At 43.8% G+C, this 24,601-nt stretch overlaps 1 protein-coding gene across 1 annotated transcript in view; it reads right to left on the bottom strand.

Moving 5' to 3' along the window:
- The window catches only part of STAG1 (stromal antigen 1), a 2,620,144-nt gene extending 2,605,782 nt beyond the window's left edge, over nt 1-14,362 (bottom strand). Inside the window, exon 1 of the mRNA XM_044070350.1 lies at nt 14,261-14,362. Coding sequence (XP_043926285.1) covers nt 14,261-14,266 — 6 coding nt within the window. The 5' untranslated portion in view covers nt 14,267-14,362. The remainder of the gene's footprint in view (nt 1-14,260) is intronic.
- Nucleotides 14,363-24,601: the final 10,239 nt, after the last annotated feature.

Below are 24,601 nucleotides of genomic sequence, written 5' to 3'. Positions count from 1 at the left end.
TTGTACCTACCATAAATGTAGATGTTCGAGTGTACACCCTGCTGCAGTCATAACACTTTGGTTATCTTGTCGGCCTGAATTCCAAAGTCTTGGTCCAGCATCGGTTGCTGTCGCTTCTTCCCTAACGTCAGTGCGCCAGGGGTATATATGATGCATCCAACGCCATTTTCTTCAGTTTTTCTTGCCCCAGATGTCAGGTGCCCCCAAAAAGGTGGTCAGTAATTAGTACCAATCTAAGAAATTTAGCACAAACACAACATCCCTCCAGCTATAAGCAAATACATCAGAAAGGTATTGTAAAGATTTAGTTAGTTAGTCAGAGGGGATGGAGGGAGGGTAACCTGGACTGCAGCAGGGTGTACACCCAAACATCTACATTTATGGTAGGTACAAAACTGTACTATGTTCGTGTTACCCTGCTGCAGTCATCACACTTGGGTAGAATCCCAAAGCTAAGGATGGGAGGAAGGAGTCAGAGAGGGTTAGAGGAGGCTAGAAGGCCCTGCAGAACTGCAGTGGCGAAATCAGCTCTAGTCTTAGAGTAAAGTGGTAAGTGGTAGTGTTTGGTGAAGGTGTGTACTGAACTCTAAGTTGCAGCTTCCAAAATATCCTTGGTTGGCACCCCCCTGAGGAAGGCGGTAGATGTAGCTGCTGCCCTGGTAGAGTGGGGCCTTATGGTAGCAGGAACTGGTTTTCCATGATGGGTATAGCAAAAACGAATGCAATGTCCTATCCATTTGGAAATGGTCTGTTTTGATATAGCCTTCCCTTGTGAAGCTGCAGTATAGGATACAAAGAGCTGTCAGATTTTCTGAAAACCTTAGTTTTATCCAAGTAGTAACAAAGTTGCCTGTGAATGTCCAAGGAATGCAGGAGTCTTTCTCCTTTGTTCTGTGGATTTGGAAAGAAGGTGGGTAAGTAGATGGTTTGATTTAAAGCCACACTGGATACCACCTTAGGCATGAAGGAAGGATTAGTTTGTAGAGAAACTCTGTCGATGGAAAATGAGGAAAGGTTCCACTGCCATTAGTGCCTGACCCTTCTGGCTGAAGTTATTGCTAGCAGCAGGGCAGTCTTCCATGATATAAACTTTAGATCAGCAGAGAAAGCTGGTTCAAATGGAGGTATCGTAAGTTTTTCCAGAACAAAGTTGAGGTCCCAGGTTGGTGTACGTGCTCTCCTGGGAGTCCTAATGTTTTTTGCCCCACTGAGGAACTGCCTTAGAAGTGGATGTGAAAATAAGGGTGGATCCGTGTTGTAGTGGGCTGAAATAGCTGAGGCGTGGATTTTAATAGATGAAAAAGAAAGTCCTTTGTGCAACATCTTAGTTAAATACTGAAGAATCTGAGGCATGTGAGGCTGAAGGGTATTTTGGCCTTTAGCTTGGTTCCAGGCGCAAAACCTTTTCCATTTGTCCAAGTAGGCCTTCCTGGTGCTGGGCCTCCTAGCTTCCAGAATAACATCCATAACTGCTTGAGGAAGAGGAGCTGGCTGGGTGCTCAGGTGATTTGCTATGCAGCCAAATTTAAGGTTTTGAGCTGGCTGTGTAGAATCTGATTGTCTTGCTGTGTGAGCAAATGGGCAATTGTGGTAAAATCCAAGGTGGGCCCTGGGCCATATTCCTTAATGGTGGGTACCAGTGCTGGCGTGGCCAGTCTGGGGCTATGAGTATCATTCGTGGTCTCTCCTTTCTGACTTTCAGAAGCACCTTTAAGAGAAGGGGCAATGGAGGGAAGGCATATACTGTCAGGTTTTTCCAACTGAATGAGTGTGCGTCCACTTTCCAAGCTTGAGGGTGAAGTGTCCTTGTACAAAATTTTGTTAGCTGATAGTTTTGGGGGCTGGCAAACAGGTCTATGTCTGGGTGGCCCCATTTTTGAGTTATCATTGCAAATACTTGTGGATCCAGTTTCCACTCGTGGGGATCCATGATGTTTCTGCTGAGGCAGTCTGCCAATGTGTTCTTTTATCCTGGCAGGAATTGAGCTTGTAGCTGAACTTGGTAAGCCAGTGCTGTGTTCCACAAGGTCATTGCTTGCCTGCATAGAGGGTAAGAGTGTGTACCCCCTTGTTTATGTACCACATTACTGTGGTGTTGTCCGTCCTTATTGTAAGCTGTCCTGGATGTAAGAGGTTCTTGAAGGCTGTCAGAGCATTCTGTACAGCTAGCATCTCTTTTTGATTGATGTGCAGATTCTTTTGATCTGCAGTCCATATGCCTTGAACACACTGTCCTGCCATGTGTGCCCCCCAGGCGTAGTCCGATGCATCTGTTGTCATAGTTTGCCTGGCTGGGGGCAAGGTGAAAGGCTGACCCTTGTTGAGGTGACATGCCTGTGACCACCATAGAAACTCTTGTTGAAGGCAGGGAATGAGAGATATCATTGTGCCCAAGCTGTGGCTGTGTTGAGACCATACGCTTTTTAGGTACCACTGTAATTTCCTCATATGCAGCTTTGCAAATGGTATTAGTAGTATGCAAGATGCCATGAAGCCCAAGGCCTGCAGAATTTTTCTTGCAGGGAGTTGGGTCTTTGTTGCCATTGTTTTGAAATATTGAGTCAGTTGTAGTTGTTTGTCTGGCGTCAGATAAGCTTTCTGGGCCGTTGTATTCAAGCTGGCACCCAGGAATGTCATATTTTGTGAGGGTACTAGTTTTGATTTCTTTTTGCTTACTGTGTACCCTAGGCAACTTAGATATTTTACAAAAGCCAGATGTTGTAAGAGGATGCCCTTGCTTTCTGCTTGGATGAAGCAGTCATCCAGGTATGGGTATACTTGAATTCCTCTTTGTCTGCAGTATGCAATTACTGCTGCCAGGCATTTTGTGAAAACCCTGGGCGCAGTGGATAAGCCAAAGGGCAGTGCAGAGAATTGGTAATGGGTTGAACCTGCAATGAAACGGAGGTATCTTCTGCAATTTTGTCCGATAGGGACATGCGGGTATGCCTCTGAGGTCCGTTACTAGCCATGCTTTCTTGCCCAACATGGGAAGAAGCTGCTGTAGTGTTAGCATCTTGAATTTGGGTACTTGTAAGAAGGTGTTTAGAATTGAAAGGTCCAGAATTGGTCTCCAGGCATTGTCCTTTCTGGGGACTAGAAAGAGTCTTGAGTAAAATCCTTGGCCTTGCTCCTGTGTAGGTACCAGTTGAATGGCTCTCATGTCCATGAGTGCTGTAATTTGTTTTTGTGCCTCTGCCCATTGCTTTTGTGGCAGGTTTGGCATTCCTCTTTTCGTTGGCATGGTGTGGAAATGGAATCTGTATCCTTGTGAGATTACGTCTAGGACCCATTTGTCCTTTGTGACGATATGCCAGTTGTCTGAAAAAAGTGCTAATTTTCCTCCCAAGGGAGCTGCCAAGAGAGTCTTGCTTGGCCATGTGAGGTTTAAGTCATTGAGTTTGCCTTCTAGTAGTTTGGGGCCTGTCTTCTCCTCCCTTCTGTGTTGTAGTGCCCCATTGTCGAGGTTTGTAGTGGGTTTGTGGTTGTCCTCTGGATCTTGGGCGTCTGTATTTACCCCTCTGTGGTCTGTCAGTAGCTGGAAAGGACCAATTTGTTGTTGGCCAATTTCTGCTGAAGTGAAGGGGCTGAACCTATAGAAAATCTTTGACCGTCTGCATAGATTTTGCCTTATCCTCCATTTTCTTTAATACTTCTTCTGCTTTAACTCCAAATAGGACATCCTACTGTAAGGGAGCATCTAGAAGCTTTGCTTTAACATGATCAGGCAGAATTTGTTCCGTTAACCAAGCATGTCTACCTATAACAGACCCAGTAACAGCTGCTCTACAGGAAGCCTCCAAAGAATCAAATCCACATTGTAAAGTATGTTTGCTCCTTATTTGGAAACAAACATTCTGGAATAAAAGCTCTTTCCAATCTGATTTACAGGAGCATGCTCTATGACTCCTGCATATACTATGTGTTGGAGTACTTGAGGAAATAATTCTGTTTGACTGGGAGTGACTCTCCTGAAAGGGTGGTGCTTTTTTATCCATTGCTAATTGTAATCCTCCTGAATGACAGTCAAAACCAATTCATCTGAAACAATCTACTGCTAAAAGGGAACATCTTGAGTCAATTCTGTGAAACAGAAGGATATGCTGGGACAGGAGGGGGAGAGAAGGTGACCTGATTTTGGCAAAATTTTTCTAAGGTGGTCACCTGATTCTTTTTTGAAATAAAAAAAAAAAAACTTCTTTTGGGGATTTTCATTGGTCCTTCTGCCATCTCTTCTTAGATGTCTGTTAGCAGGAGGCACCACTTTTTTTCTTTTGTCTTTTAAAAGGAGTAAAATATTTAAAAGGAAAGAATCTGGGGGGGCTAAAAATCCTAGAAACTCCCTGCATTCATTTACCTCTCTCATCCCACTGTTTGAGGACCTGCATAGCAAAATATCCAAATAAACCCTCCCTACCCAAAGAGGAATTAAAAATTTCTGACTTTAAATAATCCAAAAACTTGATTTTCCCATAAAAATCTTCAAAGACCAAAAACCCGGAAAACAGTATCAGCACAATGATACACAATTCTTAATGTACGTTTAAAAACTTGAGGCAAGTCGGAAAACTGTATGATTCAAGTAAAACCCATCTTCAAAAAGCAGAAAATTCTATCAAAATATTGGCTCCTTTCAACATAAGCTTCCAGATATAGCCATTGTAGTCATGAATTTTAAAGGCAAAAGGAAACAATCTCTTACCTAGTCGGTCCAGCAGTTTACCCTCTTCATCCCCAAGAACTGGGTCGGGGGTGTTAAGGAACCTGTCTGCATTAGGAACAGTAAAGACAGCCAACTGCTAGATCTGCTGTAAGATGACAGACTAATTACTTATTAGCATGAGAGACTTTATGCCATTTTGGAGCGGTATCAGGAATGTTGCAGACAGCAATAAATGCACCTCCAGGCTGGCAGACAGAGGAATGGGTGCAGTATGTAGGGCTTCTTGTTCAAATAAAACATAACTGTCCACCAAGGGAAACAGCCATCTGCTCCCAAGTAAATATATCCTTTAGTCCATAAACAGTCCCAGAGAAGGAGAAAAATCTCCATGTGTAAAGACGCAGACTCAGTACCTAAAGAATCAGAGTCTTGGGCTATACAGCCCTCAGGTGACAACTTGTCTTTGCCCCACATCAGAATCCTCTGAAAAAAAACAACAGCCTCATCCTTTGGAGTGGAAGAATAAGACATAGGAGGAGGCACTTGACAGAGGTCTCTGACAAGAAGCTTTAAGCTGACTGCTCATTCGTGAAAAACCTCAGAGATGCACATGCACAAGGTGGCAATAAAGTACTTAAAATTTTGAGTAATTCTGGCTGTTTATACAACTCCCTCCAAAAAGGGTTAAGCATATACAGCAGGTAGAATGACAGTGTGGGAGGGGATGAAAGCTTTTGGAAGCTGACCTAAATAAGGCAAGATCATCATTTTTACACACAGAAACAAAACCATGTCTCTGTTAGCGGAATGATTGTCTTTTTTCTAGGAACATAATTTTGGAAGACAGCAAAGGAGGAGAAAGTGCTTCAATCCCAAGTAAGAAGTCTCTTTCCACAGCCAGGAAAAACTATCAATCCCAAGTAAGAGGTCTCTTTCCCCGCTACTCCCAAGATCATCACAGGGTGTCTCCAGCAACTAAAATGAATGGTTCTGCCATGCCCACAATGGACACGAACAGTCAAAGAGGACTTGTCTGACATCCAGTCCATAGTGGCCAAGAAAGCTACACCAGAAAGATTAGAAGAAACCAGTAAGTGGTCTGAGGAACCAACAGCAGTCACTGCAGGGTCACCTACCATCAGCTGAGGCATTGACTGAGCCTACATGAAAGGCATTGTGCTTTAACTGTTTTTCCCCCTTTTTAGGTACAGCGAAAGAAGGAACAGCAAGATCAGGGTAAGTACCAATGTTGTAGCCAGGGAAAAAGTCTGACTACCAGTAAGGTACACAAGAAGGGGTTGGTAAGTTATCACTTAGTTCACAAACAAGCATGTAACCCTTCTAAAAACTTCAATTCCCCAATACAAAATTACACAAGCAACACACAAACCAACTCCTGCAAAAAAATCAGAGTAATTTTCCCCGAAATAAACTGCTATTGAAAATGAAACAAATAGGTTTATCACAAAGTAGACATTAGTACTCATTTAAAACACACAGTTTCTAACCAAGAAATACACCCTCTGATCAATAAAAATATAGATTTAACTCAAACTGGCACTTAATACCCACAAAGCAACTTCAAAACTGAAATTGTGTTTTTTGAGGAATGTCTGCCAACATTCCAAAAAAGCCGGTATTCATAAAGTGATATTACCAAAATTCTGACAAACAGGAAAATAGACAATACACTTCTAATAAGAAGAATTAGTGTGGAAGGGTTCCCCAAAGTGGGTCTTATCTCTGTCTGACAGGAAGCTTTAGGTCAACTTCTAATCCTGAAGAACCTCTGAGATGCATTTGCAAAATGCAGCAAGAAAGTACAGAAATTCTTAGCCATTCTGGCTGTTTATACTACTCCCTCTAAAAAGCACTTAGCATTAAGTATCGACAGTAACAGTGTGGGAGGGAGTGAAAGCTTTTGGAAGTTGGTTGGTTGCTGTATCCAATTTAAGTAAACAACCCACAGGCTACTGCAGCAGTAAGAATGTTGTTGTGTCTTTCGGCTTATCCCGGTTAGGGGTCGCCCACAGCAGAACTCGGACCGCTAATGTTTGGTAGGGGATTTTTACAAGCCCTGACGCACAACCTGCAACGAAGGCACGCCCATTCACGCATGCCTCCACACAGAAGACGCTCTAGCTGAGAATCGAATGCGACGTCTTACTGTGAGGCGTAAGAATAATGAACATATTATAACTATAAAACTCATCTACCGGGGGAAATGGGACAGAGGACAAGGGTAACATGAAACTTTCAGTCATTCTGAAGGACTTTGGGTTATCTTCCTCCTCCCTAAGAGCTTGAATTACTACATTACCTTTTAGCTTACATTTGACATGATTTTGCTGAAAAGAAGCATTTTTTTTGTAAAAATGTTTCCTGTTATGGTAACATTCAGGATCATCTGCTGGATGACCAAATAATTATGTTAAAAAAGCATTTAATATTTCTCATTCAGCATCTAGATAGCATCTAGATTTTCAGGACTTCTAGACATGGAACCCCTTAAAGCAGCAATCACCGTGACCACAAAACAGCGCATAAACTTCTAACTAAGAAACATCTAACTAACTTAGCTAGTGTGACAGACATTTTTATTCTGCTTGTGTAGTTTAATAGGATGCACACAAGGATATAACAAGAACATCAGGCATGTGTGTGTTGCCCTAATCCTGCACATTTAAAACTATTTTATACTTCCAGTCAGCTTTCTTTGGGTGGGGGTGTCCGGCTATATCAGGGGACTTACCTTTTAAAATAACCATATTATATTATACAGTGGAGACACTCCACTTTCCATCAGGAAGCCTCAATCTGACTTTTTTAGTTTGGGGGGGGGGGTCCCCAACATAGCAGTCAGAAAAATCTGCCAACATAACTCAAATTTTCCAAAAATTATATTTTTTTAGAAACTGATCTTAAGTCAGAATCCTAAGTAGAATGAATAAACCTCTTATAAAAATCTTCCTAATCACTTAGGATGTTAGTGGAAGGTGTTTTTTTTCTCTCCTCTTCTTGAATATTTGCATAAGTCTACAAAGCTGTGACTTAAGTGTATATAACTCCAGACTACATCTCCCCTTGTGTTTTAATTTATTTTTGTAAAAAATCAAATATGACACGGCAAAGGATTTACAGTCACAACAAAGAGAAGAACTAAATCAAAGGCTGACTTAAATGAAAAAATGGCGACATTAGGCTGACCAAGTGCTGAAAAGTACAGTTTTGTACCTACCATAAATGTAGATGTCCGAACAGGATAGCATCTGCAGTCATAACAAATGGGTTGTCCTGTCGTCAGGCAGCCCTTCGGTCGGCCGGATTCCAAAGTCTGGGTCCGGCTTCGGCTGATGTCGCACTTCACCCAACGTCATCTCTGCTGGTCTTCGGGTATAAAGGCATCAGCCAACGCCATTTTCCTCAGTGTTTCTTGCCCCAGATGCCAGCTGCCCTCTAGGAAAGCTAAATTTTGGATAAATGCCAATGTTTCCAAAATAGTAGAAGGCAAACACAAAAAATAAGCATGTATGTACATATATACAAACAAATACACCATAAGAGACTCCCCCCCCAGCTATCTATTAGGAGGGTAAATACCCTAGGAGTACCACAGAGGGGAAGGAGGGTGGGTAATCCTGACTGCAGATGCTATCCTGTTCAGACATCTACATTTATGGTAGGTACAAAACTGTACTATGTCCTTCAAGGATGCATCTGCAGTCATAACAAATGGGTAGAATACCATAGCCAAACTAGGGGAGGAGGAAGAAGAATTATGGTGTAGTTAAGATCCCTTGCAATACAGCAGTGGCAAACCCTGCTCGGGATCTAGAGTATAGAGGTAAATTATAACGCTTGGCAAATGTATGCACGGAGGTCCAAGTAGCCGCCTCAATAATGTCCTTGGTTGCCACTCCTCGTAAGAAAGCTGTGGTAGTGGCTGTAGCCCTTGTAGAATGAGGTCTTATGTTCTGTGGAACTGGTTTTCCATGGTAGGAGTAACAGAATCTTATGCAATTTCCTATCCATTTGGAGATTGTCTGTTTGGAAATTGCTTTTCCTTCCCTTCCTGTTGCATAGGCTACTAAAAGCTGGTCAGTTTTTCTGTTACTTTTGGTTCTGTCCAGGTAGTAGCGTAACTGTCTATGTACATCCAAGGTATGCAGCAGCCTTTCCCCCTGTTCTGTGGATTGGGAAAGAAGGTAGGTAGGTGGATTGCCTGGTTTAAAGACACTCTGGATACCACCTTAGGCATAAATGTAGGATTAGTTCTCATGGACACTCTATCTTGATGGAAGATTAGGAAGGGTTGTACTGCCATTAAGGCCTGTAGTTCAAACCCTCCTTGCTGAAGTAATTGCCAGTAGGAAAGCAGTTTTCCATGATAGGTGTTGAAGATCTGCTGTTGCTGCTGGTTCAAATGGAGGGAGTGTCAATTTTTCTAGCACAAAGTTCAAGTCCCATGCTGGTAATGGTGGTTTCCTAGGAGGTTTTACATTCTTGATCCCTCTGAGGAATTGCCTGAGTAGAGGATGCGAAAAGACAGGTGGATCGAAGCTGTATTCTGCGGAAATAGCTGATGCATGTATCTTGATGGAGGAATAGGACAGGCCCGTATGTAGAAGCTCTGCCAAGTACTCCAGGATGTTAGCAATATCTATGTTCGAGACATCTTTTCCTCTTTCAGTACTCCAAATGACAAACCTTTTCCATTTTCCTGCATAGTTCCTTCTTGTTGAAGGTCTGCGGGCTTCAAGGATAATGTCTTTAACCCTTTGGGATAAGTCTGGGTTAGTTGCTATGTGATGTTCCAGGCAGTCAGTTGCAAGGTTTTTAGGTTTGGGTGCATGATGTTGTAGTTGTTCTGAGTTAACATCAAAGGCATCAGGGGTATTGGCCACATTCTCCCCTGAGACATGCTCCTCAGCAAAGGATACCAGTGTTGTCTTGGCCAATTCGGAGCTATCAGAATTATCCTTGGACGTTCCTCTTTGATTTTCAGTAGTACCTTGTGCATCAAAGGAAGAGGTGGAAATGCATATGCTGTCAGGCCTTTCCAACTGAAGGATAGAGTCCACCTTCCATGCTAGTGGGTGGCATGTCCTTGTGCAGAATTTTTTGAGCTGGTGATTGAGTGGGGATGCGAATAGGTCTATTTGTGGCATTCCCCATTTCTTTGTGATGGCCTTGAAGATGTCCGGGTGTAGCATCCATTCGTGAGCATCCGAGGTGGTTCTGCTTAACATGTCTGCTAGGGTGTTTTCTTTTCCGCACAAATATTGCCTGTAACTGGATGTTGTAGCTCAGAGCCATATTCCAAAGGTCCAGAGTCATTCTGCATAGGGGGTATGAATGAGTGCCTCCCTGTTTGTTGATGTACCACATGACTGTGGTGTTGTCTGTCCTTATCATTAAATGGCCTCTTTGAGGAATGGTTTGAATTTCTGGATTGCTAGTTTTACTGCCAGCATTTCTTTTTGGTTTATGTGCAGGTGCAGCTGGTCTGGAGTCCACAATCCTTGTATGCACTTGTCCAACATGTGCGCCCCCCAGCCTAGGTCTGAGGCGTCCGTTGTGATGGTTTGGTTTGCTTGAAAGTTGTGGAAGGGCAAGCCTGGGTTTGACTGGCATGCTTGTGCCCACCATAGGAACTCTTGTTTCAGGCATGGGATTAGTGGGATTTCGGTTTCTAAGCTGTGCCTGTGTTGAGACCATAAATTCTTTAGGTACCACTGTAGTTTTCTCATATGCAGTCTGGCATAGGGGACCAGGATTATGCATGATGCCATGAAGCCCAAGGCCTGCAGTACTTTTCTTGCTGTTAGTTTGTGCTGCTTTGTTAATGCCAAGAAGTAAAGAGGAGTTGTGCTTGTTTTTCTGCAGTTAGGAATGCCATTTGTTTTACTGTGTCCAATTCCGCACCCAAGAATGTTCTTGTCTGGGATGGTATCAGTCTTGACTTTTTTAAATTGACTGTGTATCCCAGGGCTTGTAGTAAGCAAATGACTCTTTGTAAATCTGTTGTCAGCTTGCTTTTGTTGTCCGCTTGTAACAGGCAGTCGTCCAGGTATGGATAAATTTGGATTCCCTGTAGCCTGCAATGAGCGATTACTGATGCCAGGCATTTTGTGAATACTCTGGGAGCAGTAGATAAGCCAAAGGGCAATGCTGAGAATTGATAATGCTCTGATCCTGCAAGAAATCTGAGGTATCTTCTGCAATTTGGTCGTATGGGGACGTGCAGGTATGCCTCCTTGAGATCTAGAGTTACCAGCCAACACTCCTTGCCCAGCATGGGAAGAAGTTGCTGTAGGGTCAGCATTTTGAATTTTGGTACAATGATGTATGTGTTTAAGACGGACAGGTCGAGAATAGGTCTCCAACTTTTCTCTTTTCTTGGTACTAGGAAGAGTCTGGAGTAGAATCCTTTGCCCTGTTGTGTTATTGGTACTCTTTCCACAGCTCTCATCTTTGTTAATTGAGCTATCTGCTTTAGAGTTTCTGTTTTTTGATTTGGAGGTAGGTTTGGCATTCCTCTTTTTACTGGTAAGGTGTGGAAGTGGAACCTGTAGCCTTGGTCTATGGTTTGCAAAATCCACTTGTCTTTTGTGATATAGTGCCAATTTTTCGAAAATAAGGCTAACTTTCCGCCTAAAGGTGCTGCTATTTGCTCACTGGTAGGCGGTGTCAGAGTCAGGTCACTGTGATTGTCCTGTTGCAGTGGCAGTGGTTGTGTCTGTGCCTCTCTGGTTATTGCCTTGCCACTGGCGTCCTCTATAGGCACCTCCTCTGGATTGATTTCTGCCTCTAGAGCGTCTATTCCTGCCTCTGAGATTTTGAGGAGTCTGGAAAGGACCAATTTTTGGCAGGCCAGTTCCTGCTACACCTTGGGGGCTGAACCTGTAAGAATTCCTTAACTGTTTGTACAGATTTTGCCTTCTCTTCCATTTTCTTCATTACTTGCTGAGCAGGTGTACCAAATAGACTGGCCTTATCCATAGGAGCATCTAACAGCTTTGCTTTAACATGATCCGGCAAAACCTGTTCCTTCAACCATGCATGCCTTCTTATCACTGTGCCAGTCATGGCTGATCTAAATGAAGCCTCCAGTGCATCATAGCCACATTTTAAAGAATGGTTACTAACCTGCTGAATGTTATTCACCATTTCTAAAACATATTTCTTATCTAAGGAGTCATCAGAGGACAGCTTCTTAGTTAACTGATCAAGCATAAACTCTTGGTATTGGATCATGTGAAACTGACAGTTTAAAGCTCTAGCTGAGAGAGTAGCAGAGGTGTAAACTTTTTCCCCATCTCTCTAAGGACCTGGATTCCCTTTCAGAAGGGAGAGGGTTTTTTGCTGAGGTCGAAGCTACTGCCTTAGGCCCCTGGGATATAGTCTCAGGATCTGCAAGTGGGGCCTTGTATAGATGGTGATGAGTGTCTGGCACCCTGTAAAATCTATCTGGTTTGGCAGGGGCTGGAGGTAAAGTATCAGGAGCAGTGCAAACATCATTAAATGCATCATCCACAACAGGCAGAACTGGAGGTATAGCTAAGGGCCTATGTTGTGCTAAGTGCAGAAAGGTCCTAAGCCTTTTTCTTGAATCTGAGAAATCTTGTTCCTGCCATTGGAATTCTTCTCTCATGGCATGTAAGGTTTCCCCAAAGGAAAATTCCTCTGGTGGAGAGGCAGATGGAATGGATTTCTTCAGCATCGGAATCTTCATAAGTAGAAAAAGGAGCCTCTGGCTGATCTGTAATGTCTGAGTCATCCGAAGAATCATCAGAGGACACTGGCTCGGGGGGCTCTGGCTCTACGTCTCTTTTCTGGAGGCTGAGAGGCCCTGTCTGAGTGAGATTGGCATCCCCTAATTAAGGAGATTAAATCCTCTGCCAGAGTAAGCATTTGTGAACTAGAAGTAGGCCTATGTGAGGGGGTCTTAACAGGCACTGATTTAACAGTTTTGGCTGCTTTAGCCCTGGCAAAGGCCTTTACAGACATGGCTGCAGGAGGCCTAGCAGCACCACGTGCTGGGGTAGAGACATCCAAAGGGATGGTGTCTGATAATTCACTAGGAACCACAGTAGTAGGCAAAACTTCAGAGGCCGATTCAACTAAGGTAGCAGGAGCCTCAGTAGTAGTCATGGATTCGGCTGAAGATTGACCCGTTTTCTCGGTTTCGGCCGAAACAGAGACACTCGCTTGCTTAACCGTGGTTTCGGCCGAAACCGCGGACCGTGAGTGTCGGTCTTTTTCTTTGCGTTTTAACAATTTGGGTAGTCGGAGGATCCGGCGGCATAATGTACGCAAAATCTGAGCCGAAAACTGTTCAGCAAACTCCGACCGACACCTAAGCGTTCGTCGGTTGAAGGAAGCACAGGCTAAACAGGCTGCTACGCCGTGGTCTGGGCCTAAACAAGGTAGGCAGTAAGAGTGGAAATCTTTATGAGGTATTTGTTTCCCACAAGTTAAACAGTTATTTACTTTTTCTGACATCGGCTGAGGCAAGAAAGAGTCCCCAACGGGGTACTTAGCTTTTAGAAGTCTTCGAAGTAGTATTCGGTAGTAGTAATCTCTGGATCTGACCGACCGGCACTTGCGAACAGCTTCTGCTTCGGGCGCCACACGGCAAGAAAGACTGAGGAAAATGGCGTTGGCTGATGCCTTTATACCCGAAGACCAGCAGAGATGACGTCGGGTGAAGTGCGACATCAGCCGAAGCCGGACCCAGACTTTGGAATCCGGCCGACCGAAGGGCTGCCTGACGACAGGACAACCCATTTGTTATGACTGCAGATGCATCCTTGAAGGACATCTTCTACACCAAACACAGCCTCAGAGGGCACCAATGCAAGTAAAAACAAAGATGTTACCAAACGTTTTGGTGGCAAACAAAATAATATTGGTATTTCAGATAATTAAGCTCTGCTTGTGTTGCATAAACACTTGAACAATAATTCTCTACTTGAAAGTGCAAGAAAATAAATTTCTTAAATTCTTTGTCAGCCTCCAGGGTTATCCTGAACAACCTCATTGTTTCTACTCTGCTTTTATGAACTTAATCTTGCTTTTGCTTCAACTCCAGTATAGTTGCAAATACATAAATCTGTGCTAAAAATTAAGAGTAGCTTACTACAGATTGGCAAGTACTACCCATTTAAAAGATACAATTACGCCAATGTTAATGCAGGACAGAAAGCACCTGCAGTAGAAAGAAATTGGCATTTGACAAAGCAGGAATTATGAGTATTTCAGCCACCTTTGAAGAATGTCTGGAACACGAGCACAGGACCAATTTCCTTCATTGAAAACACAGTCCTGTGGATGAAATCTAACTACGATGAAGCTATGTATAAAGAGGAATGTAAACCAAATGTTAATGAATTACAGTTATAATGAGCGCAAACCTGGAAGGAGGTAAAGCAAAACAAATTAGAAGGCAAGTTCTGTGAAAAAAAAATATGCGCAGTTTACAAACAAAATGCTTAGCAGTGTGCCAATAATTTTTCCTGAAAACACAGCATGACAAGCAGACTTACATTTCCTTTTACCATTTTAAAACAGCAATACAATCCGAAACCATTTTACCTGCATTGCACTTTTGCCCAATTTAACCACTTCAAACAATGTGATAGGTTCACCATCACCATTCTGTTGAGGGAAGCCATTAGTTCTTCCACGACCTCCAATTCTCCCTAGTCCATCAATCCGACTCTTCTCTGATGGAGTCTTCCGAGGTTTCTTATTGGTAGACTAAGAAACAGTAAATATAACTTTTAAGGACACCCATCATGTACTCATATAGCTAGTCTCGAGACAAAACACAGACTAATTATTTCATAAAGACAAAGAAAAATAAGTGCTAGAATTTACAGTTCACAAAAGCCTTAATCAGAAATGAAAGCCATACAGATTTTTATTTATATTTATTGAAACTTGTTAACCAGGATAGACTGACTGGGTTACATAACCCATTTTCGGCGGCGGCATAGGGAGAAAAACTCCACAACCCGATATAAAGATTAAAATGCACATACAGATATGAGGTTAATGCCCTATAAGTTGCATAATATACAGAAAGAAATTACAATTGTACTAAGATATGAGATCATAATAAAACTTTTGAAGCATTATACAATAAAACACAGGACTATGCAGGGATTGACAAGATTTAACAAGACATTATAAAAAACACAGTTTTGTACCTACCATAAATGTAGATGTTCGAGTGTATACACTGCTGCAGTCATTACATTTGGGTTATCCTGCCTTCAGGCGGTCCCTCAGTCGGCCCGAGTTCCAAAGTCTTGGTCCGGCGTCGGTTGCTGTCACTTCTTCCCTGACGTCAGTGTGCCAGGGGTATACAAGATGCAGCCAACGCCATTTTCTTCAGTTTTTCTTGCCCCAGATGTCAGGTGCCCCCAAAAAGGTAGGCCATGTAAATTGCTAATAAAACATACATAAGAAAAGCAATCAAAAACTTTCAGTTACCAGCAAATACTCCCCAAAGGGTAGAAGGGTTAGGTAAGTACCAGCAAGTAAGAAGGGAAGGAAAGAGGGTAACCTAGACTGCAGCAGTGTATACACTCGAACATCTACATTTATGGTAGGTACAAAACTGTACTATGTTCATCGTGTTACACTGCTGCAGTCATTACACTTGGGTAGAATTCCAAAGCTGAGGTAGGGTGGCTGGCTCTATAAAACATTAGGGGTGGCTATAAGGCACTGCAGTGGCAAAGCCAGCTCTAGATTTAGAGTAAAGAGGCAGATGGTAATGCTTGGTGAAGGTATGTACAGAACTCCAAGCTGCTGCTTCCAAAATTGTCCTTGGTAGGTACTCCTCTGAAGTAGGCAGTTGAAGTGGCTGTTGCCCTGGTGGAATGAGACCTAATGCTGTTAGGTACACAGTTTTCCCATGGTGTGTATAGCAGAAACGTATACAGTGCCCTATCCATTTTGAAATGGTCTGTTTTGAAATGGCTTTTCCCTGTGTTCCTGCAGCATATGCTACAAACAATTGCTCAGTTTTCCTGAAAGCTTTCGTTTGGTCCAAGTAGAAGCGTAACTGCCTGTGTATGTCCAAGAAATGCAGTAGTCTCTCCCCTTTATTCTGTGGATTTGGATAAAAAGTTGGCAAGTGAATAGTTTGGTTTAGAGCCACACTTGATACCACCTTAGGCATAAAAGTAGGGTTTGTTCTTAAAGACACCCTGTCTTGGTGGAAAATGAGGAAAGGTTCCACTGCTATTAGTGCCTGTAATTTTGAAACTCTTCGTGTTGAGGTTATCACCAGGAGCAGAGCAGTTTTCCAAGAGACACATTTTAAGTCTGCTGAGTTAGCTGGCTCAAAAGAAGGTAAAGTTAATTTTTCCAAGACGAAGTTGAGGTCCCAAGTTGGAGTTGGTGCTCTACGGGGCGGTCTTATGTTTTTAGCCTCTCTGAGGTACTGTTTTAGCAAAGGATTAGAAAAAATTGGTGGGTCTGTGTTGTAAAGAACAGAGACATGGATCTTAATGGATGAAAAGGAGAGGCCTTTGTCCAGCATCTCAGTTAAGTATTGTAGTATCTGAGGAATATTTGGGACAAGAGGGTCAAGGCTGTGAGCCTGGTTCCAGGCACAGAATCTCTTCCACTTATCCAAATAGGCTTTCCTGGGCTAGGCCTTCTGGCCTCCAGAATGACATCCATAACAGCTTTGAAGAGAGGCATTGCTTGCTTGACTAAGGAATCTGCCATGTAGCCAGGTTTAAAGTTTTGAGCTGGCCGTGAAGTATCTTATTGTTTTGCGGAGTCAGAAGTTGTGGGATTTGAGGTAAAATCCATGGTGGACCTTGTGCTAAGTTCTTTAAGATTGGTACCAGTGCTGGCGTGGCCAGTCTGGGGCAATCAAGATCATCTTTGTTTTTTCTTGTCTGGCTTTTATGATTACCTTTGAAAGGAGAGGTAGTGGTGGGAAAGTGTATACTTGTAGGTTTTTCCAGCTGAATGAGAGGGCATCCACTTTCCATGCTTGTGTGTTAAGTCCTTGTGCAGAATTTCTATAGCTGGCAATTCAGTGGGGATGCAAACAAATCTATGTTCGGGCTCCACCATTTTTGTGCTACCATCCTGAACATTTGTGGATGTAATTTCCACTCATGCGGATCCATGATGTTTCTGCTTAAGTCATCTGCCAGTGTGTTTTTCTCTCCTGGCAGGAATTGTGCTTGCAGATGAACTTGATAGGTTAGAGCTGTATTCCACAAGGTCATGGCTTGCCTGCAAAAGGGATATGAATGAGTGCCCCCTTGTTTATGTACCCCATAACTGTGGTGTTGTCCGTCTTTACTAGTAGTTTTCCTGGATGCAGAAGGTCCTTGAAAGCTATAAGGACATTTTGTACAGCTAGCATCTCTTTTTGATTGATGTGAAGATGCCTTTGTTCTGCGAGCCACTTGCCCTGAATACATTTTCCTGCCATGTGTGCTCCCCAGGCGTAATCCGAAGCATCTGTTGTCAGTATTTGCCTGGCTGTGGGTTGAGCGAAAGGCTGTCCCTTGTTGAGGTGACAGGCTTGAGCACACCATCGAAACTACTGTTGAAGGCAAAGAATAAGTGGTATTACTGTTTCCAAACTGTGACAGTGTTGAGACCAGACACTCTTTAGGTGCCATTGTAGTTTCCTCATATGCAGTCTGGCATATGGAATTAGTAGTATGCAAGATGCCATGTAACCAAAGGCCTGCAGAATTTTTATTGCAGGGAGTTGGGTCTTTGTTGCCATCAATTGGAAATATTGAGTCAGTTATCCTTGCTTGTCTGGCGTGAGATAAGCCATCTGGGCCATTGTATTTAAGCTGGCACCCAGGAATATTATCTCTTGTGAGGGCACTAGTTTAGACTTCTTTTCATTTACTGTGTACCCTAGGCAAATGAGCAATCTTTTTACAAACGCCAGATGCTTTAGAAGAATGTCTTTGCTCTCTGCTTGAATAAGGCAGTCGTCCAAGTATGGGTAAATTTGAATTCCTTTTTGTCTGCAAAATGCAAATACTGGTGCCAGGCATTTTGTAAAGACCCTGGGCGCAGCAGATAAGCCAAAGGGCAGTACAGAGAATTGGTAATGCATTGAACCTGCTAATAATCTGAGGTATCTTCTGCAATTTTGTCTGATAGGGACATGCAGGTATGCCTCCTTGAGGTCCAAAGTTATGAGCCAAGCTTTCTTGCCCAGCATGGGAAGAAGCTGCTGTAGTGTCAACATTTTGAATTTTGGAACATCCAGGTAAGTATTTAGAAAAGAAAGATCCAGAATGGGCCTCCAGGCTTTGTCCTTTCTGGGAACCAGAAAGAGTCCTGAGTAAAACCCTTGTACTTGCTCCTGTGTTGGTACCTTCTGAATAGCTCTCATGTCCATGAGTGCTGTAATTTGTCTGAGCCTCTGCCCATTGATTCGGTGGCAGATTTGGCATTCCTTTTAACCTTGGCAGAGTGCGAAAGTGGAACCTGTAACCTTGAGATACAATATTGAGAACCCATTTGTCTTTGGTGATCATATGCCAATTGTGACTGAAAAGTGCCAGTTTTCCCCCCAAGGGGGGCTGCCAAGAGAGAAGTGTTTGGCAGCTGTAGTGGGAAGTCATTGGGACTGTTTTTTATAAGGTTGAGGCCTGTCTTTAAGGTTGAGGCCTGTCTTCCCCTTCTTTCTGGGTTGATGCACCCCATTGTCGAGGCCTGTAAGGACCTTGTGGTTGATCTCTGCCTCTTGGACGTCTGTATCTGCCCCTTTGAGGTCTGAAACTGGAAAGGACCAATTCTTTGTCGGTCAATTTCTGCTAAATTGAGGAGGCTGAACCTGTAAGAAATCCTTCACCGTTTGCATAGATTTTGCTTTATCCTCCATTTTCTTTAATACCTCTTCTGCCTTAACTTCAAATAAAACATCCTGCTGCAAAGGTGCATCCAATAATTTTTCTTTAACATGATCTGGTAAAGTCTGCTCTTTTAACCAAGCATGTCTTCTAATGACAGACCCTGTAACGGCTGCTCTACAGGAGGCCTCTAAAGAATCAAAACCACATTGAAAAGTATGTTTTCCCACTTGTTAGCTGCATGCAATAAATCCTGCATTTCCTTATAGTTAGGAAGATCTGAATTTTGAAGCATTTTTTGTTTCAACTGAGACATCAAATATTGCTGATATTTAAGCATGTGAAACTGGCAATTTAAGGCCCTCATTGCTAAAGTTGCAGATGTATATACTTTCTTCCCCCATCTGTGTAATGCTCTGGAATCTCTGTCAGAGGGGACTGGATTTTTTGCTGTAGAGGCCTTTACCCCTTTGGGACCCTGGGAAATAGTTTCAGGGTCAGCAACAGGGCTTTTATAAAGAAATTTGTGAGAGTCAGGGACTCTGTAGTATCTGTCTGGCTTAACTGGAGCAGGAGGTAAAGAATCAGGATTTAAGCTGGATTCGGAATACACATCATCCACAATATCTAACACTGGCGGAATGGCAAGGGGTCTGTGTTGAGGTAATAAAAGGAAATCTCTGAGCCTTTTCTTGGATTCTGAATAATCCTGGCCCTCCCAATGGAAATGCTCCCTCATGGTATGTAAGGTTTCCCCAAAGGAGTAGTCCACTGGTGGAGAGGCTGAAGGAACTGATTCCTCAGCATCAGAATCCTCATAAGGGGGTAAAGAGTATCCTTGGTCTGAGGATGAATCTGAAGAGATGGACACCTGGTCGGATGAGTCATAGTCTGCATCCTGTCTAGGCCTTTTATCAGGAGGAGGGTGGGATCCCCTGATCAGAGTAATTAGGTCTTCGGCCATTTTGAGCATCTGTTTCTTAGGCATGGAGGTCTGTCCTGGTGAATGTTGAAGCTGTTTCTTTGTTTTTAAAGGAGTTTTAGATTTAACAGAAGATTTAATGGTTAACTGAGTAGGTCTGAAAACACCCTCTGAAGCTGCGGGTTGTTCAGCTACTCCGGATCCCTCTGAAGGGTTAGTCTCGGTAGGCCGTAAATATGGTGTATCCGAAGGCCCAGCCATCTCCACGTGGGAGTCAGAGGCGGCCTGTGGTTCCAAAGAAGCGGTCGTCAGGGGCTGCGAAGGTGCCTCGCTGAAAACCGGAGAACCAGCAATTGGCCTAGAAGAGGCTTCGTCGTCAGTTTTGGGCCTCAGATGCCTGTCCTTGTCTTTGCGCTTTTTGTGAATTCCGGTCATCGGTTCTTCTGATGGCATGGTGTAACTGAATTTTCTGCCAAAATAATGTTGGGCAAAATCAAACCGATGTTTAATAGTGCGCTTGTTAAACCTAGCACAAAACCGACAACCTGTGATGTCGTGGTCTGGGCCTAGGCATGGGATACAATAAGAATGGAAATCCTTATGAAGTATTTGCTTCCCACAAGAAATACAATTATTAACTTTTACTGACATTGGTCTGAGGCAAGAAAAAGTTTCCCCATGGGGTACTTAGCTTTGTAGAAGACTTCGGTTCTGGATTCAGAATGAAAATCTCAGGCGTCGGCCGACCGGCACTTCGAACTGCTTTTGCTTCGGGCACCGCACGGCAAGAAAGACTGAAGAAAATGGCATCGGTGCATCTTATATACGCCTGGCGCACTGACGTCAGGGAAGAAGCGACAGCAACCGACGCCGGACCAAGACTTAGGAAATCGGGCCGACTGAGGGACCGTCAGACGGCAGGATAACCCAAGTGTAATGACTGCAGCAGTGTAACACGAACATCTTAAAAAAACTCAACAATACAATGAAGATTTAGACTCTAAAATGACTATTCTAGACTATACAGGGTTATACAAGAGTTCAAAATGACTGTATTAGACTCTACTAGACTCAGTGAAACTCATCAAGATTCTAAAAGACTCTAACAGATAAAAAAAGAAGTTATGTACTCACCATAATGTTCCATGTTTGTTGTCCATAAATAGAAGTTATGTTCTTACCATAACGTTCCATGTTAGTTGTCTTCTTCTCGCCTTCTTCTTGCTGGATGGGTTCGGAGCCGACCTCGGCTCCGACTCGGCCACTCTAAAAGCTCGAGAGTTGGTTCCACCGGCTCGAGGCTCCCCTTATATCCCACAATGCTAGGCGAGAGTTACCTCAGATCTCGTTTGTAAGCTAACCCCAGCTTATAATAGCAACAGTATAACTGTAAAACAGAATCCACCTCTAACAACAGGAGGAAAGAAGGGTGACCTACATCCTGAACCAGGAAATATGCATAATAGCATATGTCTAAGAAAGAGGTGGTAGAAAGAGAGGTCACAATCACAACTCCTCTAGGTCTGTCCAGGCCAGGGGGAAGGAGGGTGGGACGCAAGAAGAAGGCGAGAAGAAGACAACTAACATGGAACGTTATGGTAAGAACATAACTTCTATATGTTAAGTTGTCTATCTCGCCTTCATTCTTGCTGGATGGGACCGTCCTAGCACCTTGTCCCGGTGGCCTAACGGAACAGACTCCTGAGAACAGTGGAACCAAAGTTAGCTCTATGCCTAGAAGCTAAATCCAACTTATAATGAGAAATAAAAGTGTGAGGAGTAGCCCAAGTAGCCGCTGCACAAATGGTGTCAATAGGCAGTCTGTCTTGGAAGGCTAAAGAAGTAGCCAAAGCTCTGGTGGAATGGGCTTTAGGTTTATTAGGCAATTTTGTTGTCTAATTTCATATACCAGGGAAATCAAAGATGTTAGCCATCTGGATAATGATACCTTTGAAACTGAAAGTCCCTTTCTGCTTTCCGCATAGGAGACAAACAGCTGATCAGATTTTCTGAATTGTTTTGTTCTATCCAAGTAGTACCTCAATTGACGATGAACATCCAGGCAGTGTAATTTTTGTTCAGACCTATTGGAATACTCTGGGAAAAGACAGGGAGGTCAATGCTTTGGTTTAGATTTGATGTCGAGACCACCTTAGGCAAATTGGACGGGTTAGTTCGTAAGGATACTCTGTCCTTATGAAACAAAAGATAAGGAGGATGACAACTGAGTGCTTGAAGTTCTGAAACTCTTCTAGCTGATGTAATAGCTACCAGAAAGAGAGTTTTCCATGATAACAATTTCAAGGAACAGGAAGCTGCAGGTTCGAAAGGGGAAAGAATCAAAGAAGCAAGAACTAACTTTAGGTCCCAAGGAGAAGGAGGATTTCTTATAGGAGGTCTGAGAAGAAAAACTCCTTTCAAAAAGGCTTTGCAAAGTTTGTGGGACATTAGGGCAGATTCAGAAATACCCACATGGAAGTTAGAAATAGCTGCCAATTGAACCTTAAGTGTAGATGGAGATGAACCTGCATGGAAGAGTTCAGCTAGAAAATCAAGGACTAGTTGGATGGAAGCGGTGAAAGGATCTAAGTCCTTCCCTTGTGCCCAATATGAGAAGCGTTTCCACTTACTCAAATAAATCTTTCGAGTGGAAGATTTATGGGAAGCTATCAATATATCTCTAACAGAATGAGATAATTGAGGAAGCCTGGCTACGGTTGGAACTGGAGGAACCAAGCAGTGAGGTTCAGAGAGGGGAGGGAGCGATGAAACTGACCCGACTGATGGATCAAAAGATCTGGAACTAGGTCCAGATTCCACGGTCGCTCCAAGAGAAAACGATGTAGAAAGGGGAACCACACTTGTCGAGGCCAGTAAGGAGCAATGAGGATCAAGGATGCCTTCTGAGCGATAGCTTTCTGAATTACTTGAGAGATCAGTGGGAAAGGAGGAATGCATACAGAAGTCCCGGGCCAAACTTGGACTAGAGCGTCTCTGCTGGGTTGGCCTGGTAAAGGGAATAGAGTGAAATATTCTCTGCACTTGCTGTTTTGGGGAGTAGCAAAAAGATCGCAGCAAGGCTGACCCCACTTGAGAAAAATTTCTCTCACTACCGAGTCTTTCAGAGACCACTCGTGAGGCATGAGAATAGCTCTGCTCAACTTGTCCGCAATGTGATTGGACTTCCGGGATGTGCGTTGCTATCAGAAAACGCTGAGAAGAGATCGCCCATTGCCACAGTCTGAGTGCTTCTCGACACAGGGGTATGATCTGGTTCCGCCTTGTTTGTTGATGTACCACACTACAGACATATTGTCTGTCTGGATTGCAATTGTTCCCAAGGGAAGAGAGTCTTGAAGGGCTTGCAACGCTAAAAGCACTGCTCTCATCTCCAGAACATTTATGTACAAGTGGCATTCGTTTGGTTGCCATGTGCCCTGGACTGTCCTGCCCTGATAATGCCCCCACCCGATCAGGGAGGCATCCGTTGTCAGTATAGCAACCGGAGGAGGTGGAACAAAGGGTCTTCCCGACAGGAGCTGGGGGGAAGACATCCACCACATGAGATGCTTTTGCACGCCTGCGTGATCACAATGGTGAGAGACATTGGAAGTTCCTGGTATGACCATTGAGTAAAAGCATCCACTGAAGGATCCGCATGTGGTATCTGGCTAATGGAAGGAGAGGTATGGCGCTGCCATGATTCCCAACACCTTTAGAACTAACCTGGCTTTGATTCTGTTGTTGTTGAGAAGGAGTGACACCAATTTGTGAATGTCTGATATCCTTTGGTGTGTTAGCCTTGCAGACATGTTTATAGTATCTAAATTTGCCTATGTAGGTAATAGTACGACAAGGCGACAAAACAGACTTTTCGCAAGTTATTGAAATACCCAGGTTTTGACAAACGCGAAAAGTATAATCTCTGGCCATCAGAAGGAGATGCTTGGTGGGAGCTGTGAGGAGCCAGTCGTCCAAATATGGAAACACCTGGAATCCTTGTCGTCTCAGGTGAGAAGCTACCACTGCCATGCATTTGGTAAACACGGGGGGCAGTGGTGAGACCAAAGGGCAGGGCCCTGAACTGAAAATGACTGGTTCCCAGCCTGAAGGGGAGGAATCTTCTGGAGCGTCTGTTCATTTTTATGTGATAGTACGCATCCCGAAGGTCTATAGAGCACATCCAGTTTCCTTTGCCCAAAAGGGGAAGAATGGATTGCAGCGTGACCATCCGAAATCTTGTTTTCTTGACTGATTTGTTCAAGACACTGAGATCCAAAATCGGTCTCCAGTCCCCTGTTTTCTTTGGAACTAAAAAGAACCTTGAGTAGATTCTGGATCCTTGTTGGTCTACTGGCACTGGCTGAATTGCTTTTTGCAAGCAGTTTTGAAATTTCCAAAGCTGCTAGATCCCTTTGAGCGGGTGGAACATCTGGAAGGGATTTTTTTGACTGATTTGGAAAGCGAAGAAAGGGGATAAAATAGCCTTCGGAAATGATGGACTGTACCCATTTGTCTTGAGTCAGGGATAGCCAGGCTTCTGGGTACAGTGACAATCTTCCCCCCACTGCCTCCCAAGATGGGCAGTCGGGCAAAACCTCAGGGATGCTGAAAGGGCTTGTCAGGAAGGCTTCCCAATTGCCCTGGTTCTGGACCCCCTGCCCCTAGGGCGGCGTCTACCATTGTTATTCCCACCTCTGCCTTTGGTAGGAAACGACTCTGTCGTCAGGCGAAGTCCCTTGAGATTGTTTACGGAACCACATCTTTCCACCCTTCTGGCCTTTGGGGTAAGGCCTGGAAGGAGTCGAAAAACGGACTCCGTCGGCAGAAAGGGTCTTGCCATCAGTCTCGCACCTAGTCAGGGTTTCTTTCACTTGAGGACCAAAGAGATGATCCATCAAAAGGGGAGTTCGTGAAAGACGTCTTGAAAGGGTCCGCAAAATTGCATAGCCGCATCCAGGCGTGCCTACGTAAGGCCACACCTGTCCCTGCGGCTCTGCTCGCTCCATCGGCCGCGTAAGAAAGGAGGCGCATGGAGGAGTTGGATATGGAATTAAGGGTAGCCAGCTGCGTGTTCATCTTGTCTTGGAAACCCGCAGCTGTAGGATCCTTTAACATTTCACTCGCTTCCTTGATCAAGTCCCTTTGAAGACG

Source organism: Protopterus annectens, chromosome 4.part1 (genome assembly GCF_019279795.1).
Source record: "Protopterus annectens isolate FY-2018-M chromosome 4.part1, PAN1.0, whole genome shotgun sequence".
NCBI classification, from domain to species: Eukaryota; Metazoa; Chordata; order Ceratodontiformes; family Protopteridae; genus Protopterus; species Protopterus annectens.
This window is presented reverse-complemented; position numbering and strand designations above follow the sequence as displayed.